Source organism: Stegastes partitus, unplaced genomic scaffold (assembly GCF_000690725.1).
Source record: "Stegastes partitus isolate 25-593 unplaced genomic scaffold, Stegastes_partitus-1.0.2 Scaffold92, whole genome shotgun sequence".
Classification (NCBI taxonomy): Eukaryota; Metazoa; Chordata; class Actinopteri; family Pomacentridae; genus Stegastes; species Stegastes partitus.
Genome location: NW_007577823.1, coordinates 792571 through 810430, shown reverse-complemented (window position 1 = coordinate 810430; position 17860 = coordinate 792571). Strand labels below are relative to the sequence as shown.

Genomic DNA, 17860 nt, shown 5'->3' with positions numbered 1-17860 from the left:
AACAGGACGGGAAGCACATATTATTTGCATTAGAGAGCTCCATGGTGATGTCTGTGTACACACACTAACGCACACACACCTACGCTTCACTTCATTAACATACCCAACAGGTGATTTAGAGGAAGGTTGCTAGTCACAGGATTTCATGGTAAACTGTTGATCACAAATGGAAAGCGTGCGATGGAGCTGATATCGCACCGATGCTTGTTATGAGGCTCAGATAAGGTGCGGCACTGAGCTGTACTGTACAGGTGTGCAGGCAGTGGAGGACACAGACCCGACACCACCTGCTGCTACAGAAGATAACCCAAGGTAAGTTCTCTGCTTTCATTTCTGTTTGACAGGAATCCTGAGAAATATAATGGCTTACCTGTCTCATCAGCAAATTTGGTATCCTGTGTACAGTTATAGGCTACCATAAGAATAGTATACATCATCTGCTATCTTTGTGTGACAAAAAAAGAGTGAAGAACTCGCAAGAGAAATGTGGAAGGCTATTTTATTTTTTACTCTGGTATAATTTATTGGTATAAATACAGAGTAATGTGTATTTACAGTTAAGGTCACAAAATCAACATGTCAAATGCAACAAATACTGAAAATCATTTAATTCTGTGACGTGATAAAGACTCTTCTTTTCAACAAGAATTGCATCATACAATTTATTTTGATAACAATTGTTAGATTTTTTTTTTAAAACAAAAGATGCACCCCTGATCTTTAGATATGATCCCAATATCTGATACAGTGTACACGTCTGTCTGTACAGCACTAACCACCCTCTTTTTTTGTTCATAATCCTCTACAGTCACAGAATGTTATCACAGATCAGATTCCAGTCACAGATTTAGAATTTGTAAGCTCATTTACATACTATAAAGGCACCATGTTTGTAAAGGGCCGTAAAGTAGGACAAAGACTGATACCAAACATTTTCCATTTGCAATGTCTCCTGACACACCAGTTTTAGCCTCAACATAGCCCTGAGCAGAATCTGTGACTCTGTAAATTTGTGTGGAAGTGCAGATCAACAATCAGTCAGTCATCAAGGCGGAATAACCAGCTGAACGAAGCTGGCAACAGCTTGAGCGAAGCTTTGTGATCATTTGAATATTTGCAAATGTGCTCCAGTACTCATCCATGTTGGAAAGGATGTTTTACTGTTTCCCACATAACAGAACAAAACTGAAGATTCATATTTTGGATTCTGTAACTGTTTGCCTTGATCACAGCTTTGCACATTATTGGTAATATCTTCATGACGATGACCCTTGAGGTCGTTTTCAGTTACCAGGTGAGCAGAGCGAAGGCTTAACTGGTGAAAGCTCTTGTCGAGGTTGCGTTGGTATCCAGCAAATAGCTCTATTTAACTACTGTAGTAAACTGCAAAAACTGGCCAACTAAGTAAAACGAAGCAACACACCATCATCATCACTACTCTAGGACGTGAGTTCGTCCAGAAAATTTCTGTAACAAGTGCAGAGTAACATCAAAAGCTATGATACAGCTGACTCTCGTGAGGAGGACCCCTGGGGCTGGTGATCGCCGGCTTTATCAGCTGGTAGAAATGATAAATGGGCAGTTTAGATGGTAGCTAGTCCAGAGGTCCTTTAAGATTTACGTTTTTGTATGATCCCTGACGTAGAATATCTTATCATATTGGATCTTATCTTATGCTATGAATCACCTTGTTGAACAAAATTGTGACTACAGTTGAACTAACATTTAGACCACTCCTTTGTTTCCTATTTATACACAAATTAGGGAAGGTTATTTTGAAGCTGAGCTGTAGCCTGTTCCCCTAATCAGAAGGTAGAACTGGTACATACGTCTTTTTTTTTAGCAGGACATTGAGCCAAAGCACACCTCCAGACTCTGTAAGGGTTGTTTGACCAAGAAGCAGAGTGATAGAGTGCTAAATCAGATGGCATCCACTGTCACCTGACTTAAAACTAACGGAGATTGTCTGGGATGAGTTGGATTGCATAGTGAAAAAGAAAAAAAAGCAATTGACAAGTGCTCTGTATATGTGGAAACTCCTTCAAGAATGTTAGAAAAGCACCTCATGAAGCTGATGGAGTGAATGCAGAGTGTGCAAAGCTGTTATCAGTGGATAGAACAGTCCAACTGTCAGTCTTCAGACTGCGAACATGCTGAACACATACTGCAGGTGTCATCACCTGAACAGAGGAAGTTTTCTGCAGCTAAGAAGAAAATGTCCAAGAGGGGAATCAATTTGCTTTAAATGTCTCTGCAAATCATAATGAGTTATTTTTATTATGGAGTGCAATCACTGGAAACAAGAAGCATGCGATTGCCCTAGATGTACAGCTCATGTGGTGCTATAATTCAGCTAATTGTTGCTTTATTCCCTGACAGGGCATCAGAAGAAGATGAACTGGGGTTTTTTGGAGAACGTCCTGAGTGGGGTGAACAAGTACTCCACTGTGATTGGCCGCATCTGGCTGTCTGTGGTCTTTCTCTTCAGGATCTTGGTGTACGTGGCAGCGGCTGAGCAGGTGTGGAAAGACGAACAGAAGGATTTTGTGTGCAACACGCAGCAGCCCGGCTGTGAGAACGCCTGCTTCGACCACTTCTTCCCCATCTCCCAGGTGCGTCTGTGGGCTCTGCAGCTCATCATGGTGTCCACCCCTTCCCTGTTGGTAGCCCTGCATGTGGCCTACAGGGAGCACCGGGAGGCCAAACACAAGCGAAAGCTGTACCAGGACAAAGGGAGCATCGATGGAGGTCTTTTCTGCACCTACACCGTCAGCCTGGTCTTCAAGACGGCCTTTGAAGTCGGCTCCCTGCTTGCTTTCTACTTCCTGTACAACGGCTTTGAGGTGCCCATACTTCTGCAGTGCAGCGAGAGTCCGTGCCCCAACACGGTGGACTGTTTCATTGGCAAAGCCACAGAGAAGAAGATCTTCCTCTACATCATGGGCTGCACCTCCATCCTGTGCATCGCCTTGAACTTCGTGGAGCTCATGTACATTGTTTGGAAGCAGCTGTGGAAATGTTTCAGCAAGCGGTACATCCCGGTGAAACAGAAGCCTGCTGAGCCACCTGTTTCCATTGTCAACAGGTTTGCCACAGCTGAGCCCACAGCAAACACAGAGGTCTGTGGCATAGAGGCTGAACCTGCGCCTGCACCCGCTGCTGAAAACCTGCCCGTCCAGTCCTGAAAGGCTGGGACTGACCCACAGCTCTGGTTCCCATCTCATTGTGAAACTACAGTGAAACTTTTGTTTACCTGAACTAACATGGATGCTGGTCACTAGTGTCTCTTTTTACAACCTGGGCTATTTAAAAAAAAGCAGCTACATAGATTTAAGTTTGGTCTAAACTGAGAAAAGAGTCATATCATTTAGTAGTCTGACCAAACACTACAGATATTGACACAAATTAAATGTTGTTTTACAGCACTATTTAGCAGAAGACTTTTATAGTGTCCTCAGGGTGTAAGAGGTAGCTGTGTCAAGTGTAAAAAAAAAACAAAAAACCCTGATGATGTCAGCGATGTTAACAGGTTGAAAATGACTTTTTCTTTTTAGAGGAACAGTTTTTTTTGCTCGGAAGTTGAAAGCTTGAAAGGTGTGGTATTTACCAAGCAGGCATGCTATCGAGCTGCACCGTAGGAAATGTGTGTGCAGCTTTTTGGGTGACTTAAACCACGTTAGAGTGCAAAGTTGTAGTCAAATAGTCCAAAAATATGACATCCTCTGTGTTTTCCTGCTGTGCTAAAAGAATCTGACTGCACTGAAACTACAATATTCAAAATATAGAGTAAGAAAAATCACATCGTAGATACTTTGTGCTGGACTATATAAATATGGACAAAAATAGTCTACACAGAAACATAAGTATAAAACATACAGATAATATACAGGATACTACTGCAGTGAAAATATATATCTGATATCTAATACAAATTGAGCTGCAACTTTAACTTCGCTTTGATCATTTGTTTTTGTGAACGACCAGTTGGTGCGTTACTTTGAAGCTTGTGGCTGTAGGGAATTGTGGGATGGTACGTATTATCTTCCTTTTGTAAAGGAAGGTCCAGGGTGTCCTACACTCAAAGAGATAAGAAAGGAAGCACTGAAGCATGTAGAGAGTCTGACTTGCTCTTGAGCTTGCACTGCAGATAATTTCACTCAGTTAGGAACCTTACTAAGCAAGAAAAAAAAGACAGTTCAACAGCAAACTGAAAGGTGTCATCTATTGGCTTCTGCTAATTCATTTTGAATTTCTTTTGAAAATTTGCCTGACTTTTTACTTCAATCCAAATGCTGCTTTCAGTGTACTTCCACTCTTCTCTAGATTTCCGTTACTAGCCCTACCAATTAATTGTATATAAAGTATATTATATAGTACATCTATTGTATATATGGAAAGGTGTTTTTTTCTTTTCCATTCTATCCACAGACACAAGTAAACTGTACAGTAAATGTGTCTCCACTGTACATACCCACACATGTATCAAACTGAGTCTGGGGAATGTTGTTGGTTCACCATATCTTGCTTGATTTTGTTAATATTTTTATTTCATACTTTTAGTCAAGTTATAATTCTGATCGGTGACCAAGTGGCTGAAAAAAAAAAAAAAGACACAACAGCATGCCAATCTCGACATAACTTGTTGTAGTTATACTGTATCTGATAATATCTCACATGAACCAAAACTGTTTATTCTGAAACTGACAGTTTGTTCCATCTTTGTTGTGAATGGTATCTATGAGAGGCTAAACTGACTTCTACTAATATTGTCTTTAGCAATATTTAGCACTGATTGAAATATGTGTATGATGCATTGGAAAGAAAAATATTTTCATTAAATAAGCAAGACATTTGGGATTAGTTGGCATACTAGTGAATCACTAAAGATTTATTGGTGCAGTTTGTCTAGAATTGTTGCCTTACATTTTACATCATTTATTTTATGCAATAGCATTTTATGAACATGTCAAGTGCAATAATAAATTCATATACAGACATGGAACCAAGTGTGATTTTCTTGCTTCTCTGCTACGAGCTGCTGTTTTGATTGGTTAGCCTGAGAAGGTTGGCCATGCGAAATCTGCACAGGTTTTGAAACTAAAACCCAAGTGAGCGTTAACAACACTGCTGTTAAAGGATCTCTTCAAGCACTTCGCTGCACTTGTCTCATCCTGATCAGAGTCTGTCAAACTTTAAAACAGTGTGATAACCATTCATTTATTTAAATGAATAGTTAAAGGGATATAATGCTATCCCTTTTAAGGACATGTCAATTTGTGATTACCTTAAACAATGGGATTTTACTGTGATGAGTTTAGGCACAAAATCTTTTGCCCCATCTCATATACATTGGGCCTTGCCCTGTATATACATTACAGTAGTATTTTCTTTAAACATTCAGAAAAATGCAAAATTGTGATTTTGCTAACTTTGCTAATAGGATGTTCTACATGATTACACATAAAAGTACCTTTTTTTTTTTTATTTGTGTGGATTGATTCTGACGTCTTTCATGAAAACAAAGGAGGGAGAACTCCTTTTTTCTACATAAAGCATGTGGACTAAACCCACAAGAGGAAACTATCAAAATGACCTAAAAAAACCCCAAAAACAAACATCGAGCATGTAATATGAAATTTGTTTTATCAAAAATTTTCACACCATAATTTTCCATTCTGTGTGTACGCACCAGCTCCGGCCTTAGCACCTTAAAAGGAAACTGAAGAGTTCTCTAAAAAACACAAGTCAAACTAGTCGTACAAAAAACTGTTTAATAGTAAGACTGCTGGTGGCAGTGGGTGATTTCAAACTATATACACAACACACAATAATCAACATCTTCACAAACTACACACATTACAATCACTTTCTTCGTCCATTTGTCTCCAAGTCCCACAGGGATAATTAGGACACCACAAGCTGATGCCATAATTTATCTTTGAGCAAAATTTTCTTTTTGAATTTATTGTCCATATTTAAAAACATGCTTTACATTTCTCTATAAAAAAGACAAAAATTGTACAGATATTACTGTATAACTCAGAACAACTTTTTTTTTTTTTAACAAGTTGGTGTAAAAAACATTTTGTATGTAGGGCACCAGTCTGCAGCAGATTTTACTCATTCAAGTCCTGAGATTCTGCTTTAAAAAAAAACAATAACAAAAAAACAACAAAAAAGCACTAGTCATATTTCTCCAACACCACTGCAGGCTGCATGTCCTGCAGTTGTTTCAACATAAGGTTAGAGACACCTGAAAAGGCCGCATCTAGATTTAATCTGACATTACTGAGGGATTTCAAATTCTGACGGTTCCTGAACCTGACACACGTGTCTCTGATATACAGGTTTGGTGGAATCTTACACCGTTCTATCACGGGAACCTTGCTTATCATGGTGTGTTCGGATTTGTTTGACTGTTCCAGGAATTTTAAGAAAGACATTTCAAATCCCATTGGCTTAAACGAGGCAAGCGGGGCGCTTTGCTCAGTCTTCTCCTCCTGCACTACTGCAGGGCATAAGGCGTCTGATCCTTTGTCTTTGCTGTAACCCTCATCCGACTTTGTCGTACGTGGTATTTTCTTGGGTTTCACTATTTTTTCGAGTTTTCGCGGACGTCCTCGCTTGCGTTTGAGTGCCACAGAGCCATCAGAGCTTTCGTCATTTGACAATTTGCTGTCGAACAAGGCAACTGGGACTCCTGTTGTGGTCCTTCTGCGCAGGACAGGTTTTGAATGTTCGTAATCCCCCCCGTCCGGGTCAGGATCTGCAGTCACCTCGTTGTCGGACAGGTCTGAGGTGTTGTCTGATTTAGAGTCATCGCTCCTGATGGGACGACACTTCTGCCTTGGGACCTTTTTGCAGAATATGAAACAGCTCCTCTGCTGTTCTAAGTATTTTTCGGACAATCCGTGTCCCATGTAATGTTTCAGTATGCTCCGCTCTGAATTCATGACTGAATCGCAACCTTTAATCATACAGGGGTATTGTAGAGGAAATTTCTTAGTGCACAATGCGGATGCCTCCACTTTAGATTTCAATGAGGGTTTTCCATATTTAGTCCAGTGATTGATCTTGGATTTGCCAACTCGCTTGGTGTCACTTTCCCTCGGGAGGATCTTTTTATTGCTCTCTATGTTTTCTTTTCCATTGCTTGTCTTTGTAATTTGGTAATGCAAAGTCTTTGAGTTCTGTTTTGCCCCTTCTTCTTTTATTTGTTGATGCTTTAGTTTAGGCTGGTAAAGGTCCTGATGCTTTTTCATGACGTGTCTGAGTAGGTTTGACTTTGTGGCGTAGGAACGGTCACAGCCTTCAATTTCACACTTAAATGTACCATTTAATTGTTCGGGTTTAGCCAGTTTTATATCTTTATGCATTTCTTTAACGTGTCCTATATACTTCCAGAAAGCAGTGAAGGATTCTGTACATTCTTGGTGGCCACACGCAAACTTGCCGAGTTTGATGCCGCCCAAGAGATCGCCAACCTTATTGAGACTGAATTCATGCAGCTGAAGATAATGCTGGAAAAGGCTGGGGACTTCTTGGAAAACACAGCAGCAGTCTTTGACTTGGCATCTGAATTCAGAAATTTGAGGAAACTCTGGCTCTGGCTCCTCCTCATCGTGGTCCATTATGTCATCCACTCCCTCGCTCTGGTCTTGCTCTTTGTTCACCTCCAGTGCTGACAAAGCAGACTGGTGAACAGCTCTGTAGTGGAGGATCAGATTGTGCTGGATGGTAAATGCTGCCACACAGCCTTGATGGACGCAGCGATACGGTCTGTATGGACTCATAGCGTCACCTAATTTGGGTTTCTTGTCTTTCGACTTCTTGGTAATGTCGACACTTGGCTGAATGATTGCCTGCTTATTGAAAGCAGCCTGTTTGTCAAGGGACGGAGACGCTTTAGTCTGAGGTGGAGCACACAGAGCCTGGGTAAGAAGAACTGACACTCTAGGCAAATGGACTCCCACTTTATGAGTCAGTGAACACTGAGTGGGCAACTTGGGCAAGTTCTTTTGCTGTTCATGTGACCACTGTCCAGCTGCCATCCCTGCTTGTACTGACTGAAAGGCGGTCGTAGAAGTCTGGGCCTGTACTGGTGGAGTCATTGCTTGATTGTGCATGGGAGCTGCCTGCAAAGGATGAATGACTGTAGAGCGATTGTCGTCTTGACTTTTACGTTCAGCTATGTCCATGTTAGTACATGGTACAAATGCCTGTGGTGGGTACTCATGCTTCATTGCATCTTGGGACGAATACAGATGTGTTCGATTCTCCACTGATGAATGAGGAGCTGCTGTGGTTTGAGCTGCTTGAGCCTGGTTTACACCAGCAAGCTGGTTTTGAGCAGCAGCATCTTTGGCCAGCCTGCGCTTCAAATCCAGATCTGCGATTTCTTTAGCTGATAACTTGTGAACTGACAGGTAGTGAGTGCGAAGGTTTGAGTTGCGAGTGAATGACTTATGACATTTCTGACACTTAAAAGGAGCATACTGGCCGTACCTTTTTTTAACTACATTCACCATCTCAAGTGTGTAGTTGTGTGTTTTAGAGAGGTGTTTCCAAAGTGACTCAGTGGATACAGTGCTAAATGCGCAGTTGTCACAAACATATGGTTTGACAAACACTTGGGGTAATGAGCTACGTGGTGGTTCAGCTTGCACAGATGCAGTCTGATTGTTAGGAGGAGTGCTATTTTGTTGAATAGACATGAGCATCCTATCAGCATTTTCTCTGACCAAGTCGAGCTTTTCAAACGCAGATTGAATTTCTGTCATACTCTGTTGCTGTCTGGCTGTTAACTGAGAGGGTTCAGAATCTGGATCATTTGCCATAATGCCTATTGGGCTCAGCACCTCCTGCTGTGGCGTCGCAGTCTCTCTGAAGCAAGTAAAGCTTTGTGTGTTAAGAAGTCCCTCAATTTCGCCAGATGTACTTGGGACAATTACAGAATTCCCTTGAATGACTTGTCCTTGACCAGATGAGTCAATCTTGGGGTCATGAGACAATCGATGAAATCCAGAATTATTGGAAAGACCAAATGTTGGGCCAAAACACATTGGACTGGCTTTAGGGTCCGTGTTGCCAGAATGACACATGCTGTTTCTGCGTTGAAAGTCGCCAGCCAAAATCTGCTCGCGCAGTCTCTTTTTGATGTCTTGCTCAGTGGTCTTCCTTTGCATCTCAGCCTGCTTCCCACTTGTTGCTGGACTGAGTTGACTATCAGGTAACAGTGTTTGCGTGACTGAGTTTGAATCTGCATCTGGTACCTGGATAGTTGCCTCAGAGTGATACCCTTCGCCATGGATTTCCCCAGGAGTCATGTGGTTAGTGGGAGCACTGCCTGGAACAGCAGTGGGAGGGTTTTCTGTGAGAATTTGAGAAAGAAGTGGGTCAGGGAATTCACTTCCAGCAAATGTATCAACACTTGGTTGAGGATAATGGGCTGTACTGTATGAGTTATCTTCACGCTTCATCTGGACATTTTCTGTATGCTGTATTACAGAGCTTCCTGGTAAACGCTCACCGGGTCCATATGGAACACAAGGGTTTTGGAATAATGTTTGGGATGAAGGTGTGTGCACAAAAAGATCAGACATGTTGGACTCAGCCATGATTTGTTTCAGAATGTCATCACTTGAGTCACTGTTCTCATATGTTGGCAAGTTATCTTGTGGATAATTAGTAGTGGAGTAATCTTTGTCTGCAGCTGAAGCACTTGTTACGGACTGGTGAGGCTTCTCCTGATACACAGGAGCAGGAATATAAGACATCTGTGGCTGAGTGGTGCTAACTGTTTGCTCTGAATTGAGTAGGTCAAGAAACGATCTTGGCAAGTCTGTGTTCAGTTCTGACTCTCCATACGGTTTGCAAATTGCACGCTTGGACAAATGACCTCCAAGGGACTTGGGACTATCAAATTGCCGAAAACACCTGCGGCAAACAAATTTACCATCCTTGATAATCGCTGGCCATTTGGTCCTTCTGTTCTTTCTGGGTGCCTTTTGATTTTCAGGATTATTTTCCGACATGACCAGACCATTCTGAGGTTGGCTGTTACTACTTTTTTGGCTTGCACTGTCTGGAGAGGGAAATGTCGACTGCACATGATTTTGCATTGTCTGTGTTTTATCTGGTGTCTGCGAACCAGAGACTAAATGGCTTTGCATCTGGGATGTATATGGTGAAAGTCCGTCCGCTTGCTGTGACACTTCCTTTGCACCATTTAAGTACGAGTGAAGAACTGACTGGGGTCTACTGTCCATCAGTGATGGCTGCAAGGACTCTGCTGGTCTGTTCATTGTTGATCCCATCATAGAGCAAGATGGGGCACTAAGAGGCAGAGCAGCACTGGTAGAATCGACTTGTGGCATCACTTGCATATTAGATGGATAGACTTGGGAAGAGCTATGGTTATGCATTTGTTCGCTTCCAGCTACTGGATGCCAGTTTTGAGTGTCTGAAACATGGCACTGTGCAGTTGGATTTCTATCACTCCCTAATTGAGAGACAACAATGGGATTCAAAACATTTGCCATGAGCACTGAACCATTCTGGTTGTGGGAAGATGAGGCAAGTGAATGTATTGCATTATAGTTTGCGCCTGTACCCATGTTAGCATAAGGAGGTGATTGGATAACATTCTGCCTCTGAACTCCCTGAACTGGTACTCTGTTGGCCTGCTGGTTCTGAAGCAATGAGACTGAACTGAGATGCCCAACAGATGATGTGCTTGGCGCAGGAGCGTAGCTTATCTTGATTTTAGTTCGGGCCACTTTCCATTGCTCATAGAAGTCTGGGTGAACAGCTTTCATGTGCTTGGTAACACTTCGGTAAGAGCTGTAGTGCCTTGTACACGTTTCAAACGCACAATGATATCGTTCTCTCTGGTCAGGAGGGGGAATGATGCTTTTTGAAGAGGTTACAGAGTTCTCTGGTCTGTTTCCAGGTAGTTGCTGAGTGCCAACTGTTGGGGGGAGTGGTTGTGACATTGCTGGCTCCACAGTGTTCTGTGGTGGTGGTAGTGGTGGTAACAGATTACTCATACACATTGGGCCTTGCTGGACTGGCAATGGTAAGCTACAGCTCGAGTTGTAACCAACAGCTTCAGTATTTACATTAGTGGGGAACATTTGTGGCTGGTTTTGTAAGACATTACCTAAATTGGCTTCAAATGGAGGTAGTGGTGGATTCTGTTGGGGAGGTCTCATATAATCAAAAGAATGAGCACCTGAATCATCTCTGTGTCTGTTAGGTTCAGACAAGTGGGAATGCACAGACTGAATAACAGAATTACTTAAACTCTGTGTCTGACTGGTTGAAAAAGCTGTATTCTGCGGTTCCTGTTTGACTTCGTATTGTCCTAAGCTTCCCACTGGTTCTTGTGAAGATTTCAGCAAACTGTCAATGGACATGGGCAGCCTTCCATGATCTGGATTCACAGCACTTTCAGTGTTCCAGTTCTCTTGGTAGTTTTCTTGTTTCGGGGGAGAGCGACTGGAAAGCATTTGTTCAATGAGTGAGGGCCCAGGTTGTATACTTTGTGAAGTCTGTTCAGACGACGAACTTTCCTCGTCTTGAATAGCGTGTCTCTCCTGGTGCAAATCCAGCTGTTGTTGTGAATGGAATACTTTTCCACAATCCACAATTTTACAAGTGAATGTTTTATAATGTTGTGCCTCGTGGTCATACAGTTTGAAGGCGGCATTGAAAATTTTTCCACAATTTGGAAACATGCATCTAGCTTTGAAAACAGAATGTGTTTTCCTATGTACGAGGAGTTCAGTGTTGGATAAAAAACTTGCTTTGCAGTTCAGCTGGATACAGATGTAAGGCTTCACACCACAGTGAACCTGTAGATGATCATTAAGATGGGTGACACTAATAAAGTGGCGCCGGCAGTACTGGCAAACAACCTTTTTGCTCTGCATTTCCAGGAAAGTCTTTGCCTCCTCGTTGTCTCCATGAGCTTTAACATGTGCAATAAGATTTTTGAAAAATTTGAAGCTCCTTCGGCATTTTCCAACAGGGCACATGTTTTCCTCACTGCAATCTGTATTACACCTTTCCACTTTGGCCTGAACATTATGAATCAGCATCCCATTTTGCCCTAAGGAATCACACTTTCCGTGAAGTTCATTTTGTGTTTTGGCCTTTAATGCTGCAATAACAGGAGCAGCTGTTTTAGGGTTAGCCAGCTTCTTGTTTGTTTTCATCGCAGTCAGCCTTTCCTTGCATGACTGTTTAACATGTGATGTGACATGGGGAATAAATGTGTCTTTTGAGGTAAAAGTTTGAGCACATATTGGGCAGGTATATATTCCACTGCTTAGATGAGTCTGTGCATGGCGTACAATCCTGTGACCGAGAAACTCTTTGTCACACAGCACACAGTATTGCATATATGCCTGCCAGTTTCTGAACCTGGCCGATATGAAACCCTTTTCCCTCAGCTTCTTCATTTCTCTGTTCTTCTGTTTCCTGTCTGTGATATCTGTGAGTTCATAGGTGCCACTCACTAGGTGGTCCGGGGCGTTATTATACCCCTTCAGACTCATGGAGTCGTCCTCTTCTTCAGGGCTCTCAGTGTCATTCAGCAAGTCAATGGACGACACTATTGAAGCCTCTTCACCCATTAGTGCCAAGCAATGACGCTTAAGTGTTTTCCAGTCCCAGAACTCTGGGTCAAAGGGCCACTGGGTTTTAAACACTAGCAGGAGCTCACAGCGTAGAGAGTTGGGAACAGGCATATTTTCTGTCTCTAGTTTTTGATCTGGTTCATTGTATAGAGTCTCCACAGCGTAGTACGAATCCACTGTGGGCTCCAGGAGGAACTCTGTCAGTTGACAAGCTCGCTTCACTTCAAGGTCAGTAGGAAGCAAACAGGAAATAGTTTTACACACAGTGGCTTTCGTGTTTCCATCCTCTGATTCCATCCGTAGAGCCCTTATGCACATTTCAATGCACACTGGCAGGCCAACATGGTCCATCTATGAAAACAGAAAGTTAAATCAATTAAAGCTGTTAAACACATTTAAAGTTATTACTAAATTTACCAGACACCTCCAAATTTAATGAAAATATTCACTTTTTAGATTTTAGATAAAGCAGTTATCAAATCAGTGTCGCAAAGCATACAAAAACACATTTTATGCATTGAGTATTTAGTATCAAATCAAGAATTTAAATAAATATAGAAAAGAAATGACTGTTACTGCCTACTTACCTCTGACTGGATGACCTTGATGAGGAACAGGATGTGGTACACAGTTTTGGATAATAAGGACATCTGGCGGCATCTGTCAAGGAAGGCTTGCTCTGATGGCTCCAATCGCTTCAGCAGCTTGCTCCAAAACAGAGTCAGCTCCCTGGTTTAAAGAAAGAAAATTCTTATCCCTAAATGTATCCATGTATTATCCTATTAATAGTTATATCCATATCAAGTCAGGATGACCCTGAATTGAAAACTTAAACAATAACTGGGCATACAATGACACAAGTCGGAATCGGTGACACTGAATGCAGATGTTGTGCTTCATCATGTGCTCTACTGGTTCACTTCATCATATATTTTACTTCAGACCAATTATGACACTATCAAGTTTGAATACTAAAAAAAGCTTATTCACTTGTTAGTGGGATAAACATATGGCCTTATTCATTTCACATTACAACAGATTTTGGGAACAACAGAATTACATACTTACTAGTTATTTGTTATAACTCAGTGAGAAATATTTTCCTCTCATGAAACAAGAAATTTAAATGTATGTGAGCATTAAATCGGGCAGCTTTGGATCTCTTACCAAGCACAGTACGTGTCTCCTTGGAGAAGCTGTCGGGTCAGGAAGGCTGAACATAAGCTGAAAGCTGCCATATCATCTCCGTCTGACTCCAGGTTGCAGATCATCTCTAGTGCATCGCGGCAGTCCTCCTTCGAAAGCTGAACAGATAGAAGCCATGTAGCGAGTAAGGAAAAATTTCATATATATACTGTGGGAAACCCCCACAAGCTGAAACACATCCTGTAATATTTAAAAACTAAGAGGAGAACTGTCTTGTTTGATTTGTTTTTGTCTGTTTGTTCCTTTCACAGACTTTAGTCTTATTGGCTGTGTCTACATCCATGTCCTTTACTTGTTATATTGTTTGAAAAAAATTGTTATTGGGGGAAAAAAAAAAAAAAAAAACCTCAGGAGACAACATAAATGTCTTCAATGCTGTCAGTCTCCCATGCATTTAAGCATTGTCTGCCATCTTGTGGATGCACAATGTATTACAAGAGAGTGGTTTAAAAATTAAAAGGAAGACAGCGCTTGACCAGCAGGTACCAGATTAACTGAAAATGTGAGGCTCGCAGCAAGGTTAACACCACTTTCTGGTCAGAGGGACATATACAAGTTCATACAGGCAAGAAGATAAATTAGCTCACTTGGTATTTGCTTCCATTTGTTTCACTTAACTATTGAAAAAAAAGAAAATACAACAGTAAAGTCACATTTTAAGTAGCAAGTTAACCACTGCTTCTTATACACAAACACAGGAAGGAAAGACCCACTCACTCAGATTGCACAACTAGGCCAGCTGAGTTACCTAAACACGCCACATACTAGTGTTTATTAGCAAAAGTCAGTCAAGACATGACTGTTTCTTCAAAGGAAACACCACTGTCAATCAAACAAAAGCAACAAATCAACAGCAATGACCTTTAGGGACTGATAAGGTTAAAAAGAAAAAGATGAAAAAATAATGAAAAATACTTTATTCATCCCAGAAGGGAAATTCAGTTAAGATGCCAGGGGTGAAGCAATACTTTGGCAACTGAAAGTCTGAGGAAATAGCTTAATAGTTGCCATACTGCAATCGCAACTATCAAACTGTTCATCAATATGTCTTTGTATCATATGCAAATGTAAGTAAATACACATAATTATTCTTACCTCTTCCATGAGCTGGTTTTGTTCTGAGGTAGCACAGAGGCAGACGAGGTACATCTGCTTGAAAGATCCCTTTCCTTGGAAGGCAGCACATTCGGAGCAGGTCTTTGCAAGCAGTGCCGCCTTCCCCATTTGCTTATCCTTCATGAGTTGTTTCACTCTCATCTCCAACAGGACCAGCCCCTCCTGCACCAGGAACTCCTCAACTGAACAACAGCGACACACATGGTGAAGTTTGTTCTGATTTTATGCAATGTTTAAATGGTTTTTACATTTTTGCAGCAGGAGTACACAGTTATTTAAAAACAATAAACAATTGCTGAAAACCCTTGACAGTTATCTTTCTAGCAAACTGTTGTGAGATTTGTTGATAAATCATCTGACAACTTGATCACAGTCAGAAGTAAGAATACTTTGATGCACTTTCTTAAAATTACAGAGAAAATTCTAAGCTTCTCAGGCAGATGGTGTCAAGTTATTTGACTCTTACAAGCACTGCAACTGGCCTGATACTCGATACTGGTATTGTTGTATTTCTATTTTTCCTCTGTGCATTATCAACCAGACCTGTGTAGGATTTCCGAAAACCATCCTTGGAACTCACCTTGTTCCATCTGAAGGTTCTCATGGGATAGAAGGCCTTGTAGGATGCTGTTGGTCCAGACACCATCATACTGGCCCAAAACAGACAGCGGTGACAGCCGTGTGATTCCACTCTCCTGAAGCTTGCTGTGAGCAAGCTGTAAACAGGAAAACTTCATTACTTTCAGTCATAACACTGGCAGCCTTAAGTTAGCCTATTTAGGCAACATTCTGATAGGTTTGAACTGCAAATTCAAAGCAAAATTATGCAAATTTAATTATTCAGTTAAACTAAGGGCCATGAACAATTCATATGACGGAGGAAATGTAGTCTGAAGCTCTACTAGCTCTTCACTTAAACGCTAAAAAATGGCAGACATTTTGAAAGCTTAGATATTTCAGCTCTATTTCTTAAAAAGGCAAGGTGAAGTATCTACATCCTGTAAATAACTTTCATTCTTTTCATACTACATATTTGTAAAGGCAAACTCAAGACCTACCTTTGTAATCTGGCTTTTCGCTGATTTTGGCTTTGTTCTTTTAGCCTCTCTTTTAGTCTACTCCTTTAATCTTATGTATTTTTCTCCACTTAAGTCTCAGAGTTACTATTTTATGTTTTAATACTTTTCATTTATTTTCTTTTTATAGTTTGGTTTTAAACAGTTTTTTTAATTTTTTTTTTAGCATATTATTGGTTTTGTACATCTTATGATTTGATCATTTTAGTTTTTGCTCCTGTGTTTCCCCATTTTAATTCAAGATAACGTTTCCTCGTTCCTCTGTGGCTTCCTGTAGAGATCTGACTTGGTGTCCCTGTGTGTGCGTGTGTCTGTATGCGTGAGTGGCATTCTGTGTTAAATGTGGGCAGGGAATGTGGGTGGGGTTTTGTATTTTATTTTGTATCCCCTGATTCTGAGTTCTGTAATGTACAGCACTTTGTGATACATTTAATGTATGAAAAGTGCTTTATAAATAAAGTTTGATTGATTGATTGATTGATACTGTACGAAATTATTCTGCTGATGTTCAAATCCACACTTGTCTTAAAGTGAGAATTCTCATCTTTACCTGCACAGATGACTGGAATCCTTTCCATAAGCCATCTGGAACGTCCTCCTTCAGTGAGAGCAAAAGCTCCAGAAAGCTCCTGCAGAACGAACAACCAACAAAAAACAAATGTTGACCTTCGCCCTCAGTTGAGTGCCACAACTTATGACAATTTTGGTATATTTCAACTCAGTGTATTTCCCATTTTTGTGGAAATTATGGCTCAAAGTCTCTGCCCCAGAAGAACAGTTCAAAGAATCAATTTAAAGCCCATTTCCATCCATAATGAGTGTATGCAGAGTTTTTTTAATTACACTTTTTATTGTACTTACAGTGAGAGCCTCTCAACCACAAGAGGAACATTTTCACACTGCAGGGAGAGGTATGGTGAGGCCTGGGCGTAACTCAGCAGGGCGACGATGTACACTTCTATCAGTGGTAAGGGCTCTTCCTCTATCCTCCAGCGGCCTGCATACTCCAACAGCGTCTACAGGGGAAAGCCACAGTCATTCATATTCTTATTAACGATTCGACAAAAGGACTGACAACTTTTACCAGCAGTTAGAAAATAAACCCAGAAGGTTGTTTTTTTTTTGTTTTTTGCACAAGCAGGTATTCCCAGTATGGAATAAATTCCACCTAGAGGAACAAAAGTGTCAACAGAAAGACATCAGAAAAATGAATATGCTGAAAAACAAATGCTATCAGAAGCTTAGCTCAGATGCATCAAGAAAGTTAGTAATATGGTAGCCCATCAAGACATATTTTCTTTGATTTACTCGGTATTTAAAGTTCAAAGTCTTATATTTTTACCAATGTCAGCTGTTGCATATGTGCTGAAAGTGCCCTTCCAAAAACAACTGCAGTGAATACAAGTTCACACACTGAGGCCTTGAGAGCAGCAAACTATAGACAGCACAAATTATGAGAAGGATGTATTTATAAAAATACTACAGAAATAGTAAGTGCAAGAACAACTTTGTATCCCTAAAGTGAAAGAAGTATTTCACAATTTTATGACAAGTATGACACTTAACAGCTTCTCTCAACGCCTTTACCGCAGAAAAGAATCATGGAAAAAAAATCCAAATATATCATATCAAACAACCATTAACCACTGTGAAAGAAGACGAATAAACAAAAGAGCCAAATGTTGTCCCACTGTCAAAAGACTATTCGATCTGATAGAACTGCGATATGTAACAGTGATTTATTTAAATCTGACTGTCCTTGTGATTTGAGCCAGTGGGCTTCACTATAAACCTGTGTTGCTGTGTCCAAAAAAAAAAAAA

At 40.9% G+C, this 17860-nt stretch overlaps 2 protein-coding genes across 2 annotated transcripts in view; one reads left to right on the top strand and one right to left on the bottom strand.

The window, feature by feature from the left end:
• The first annotated feature begins 253 nt into the window (after positions 1-253).
• gjb7 (gap junction protein beta 7) lies at positions 254-5002 on the top strand. The gene is made up of 2 exons (XM_008277230.1): positions 254-312; positions 2380-5002. The coding sequence occupies exon 2, from the start codon at positions 2394-2396 to the stop codon at positions 3183-3185; it is 792 nt and encodes a 263-aa protein (XP_008275452.1). The 5' UTR covers positions 254-312; positions 2380-2393; the 3' UTR covers positions 3186-5002.
• A 752-nt stretch (positions 5003-5754) lies between these two features.
• Positions 5755-17860, bottom strand: part of znf292b (zinc finger protein 292b) — a 20083-nt gene continuing 7977 nt past the window's right edge. The window contains exons 2-8 of the mRNA XM_008277228.1: positions 16901-17055; positions 16590-16668; positions 15544-15679; positions 14943-15145; positions 13809-13945; positions 13229-13370; positions 5755-12992 (exon numbers count right to left, since the gene is read on the bottom strand). Of these exons, the coding sequence (XP_008275450.1) occupies positions 6183-12992; positions 13229-13370; positions 13809-13945; positions 14943-15145; positions 15544-15679; positions 16590-16668; positions 16901-17055 (7662 nt within the window). The 3' untranslated portion in view covers positions 5755-6182. The remainder of the gene's footprint in view (positions 12993-13228; positions 13371-13808; positions 13946-14942; positions 15146-15543; positions 15680-16589; positions 16669-16900; positions 17056-17860) is intronic.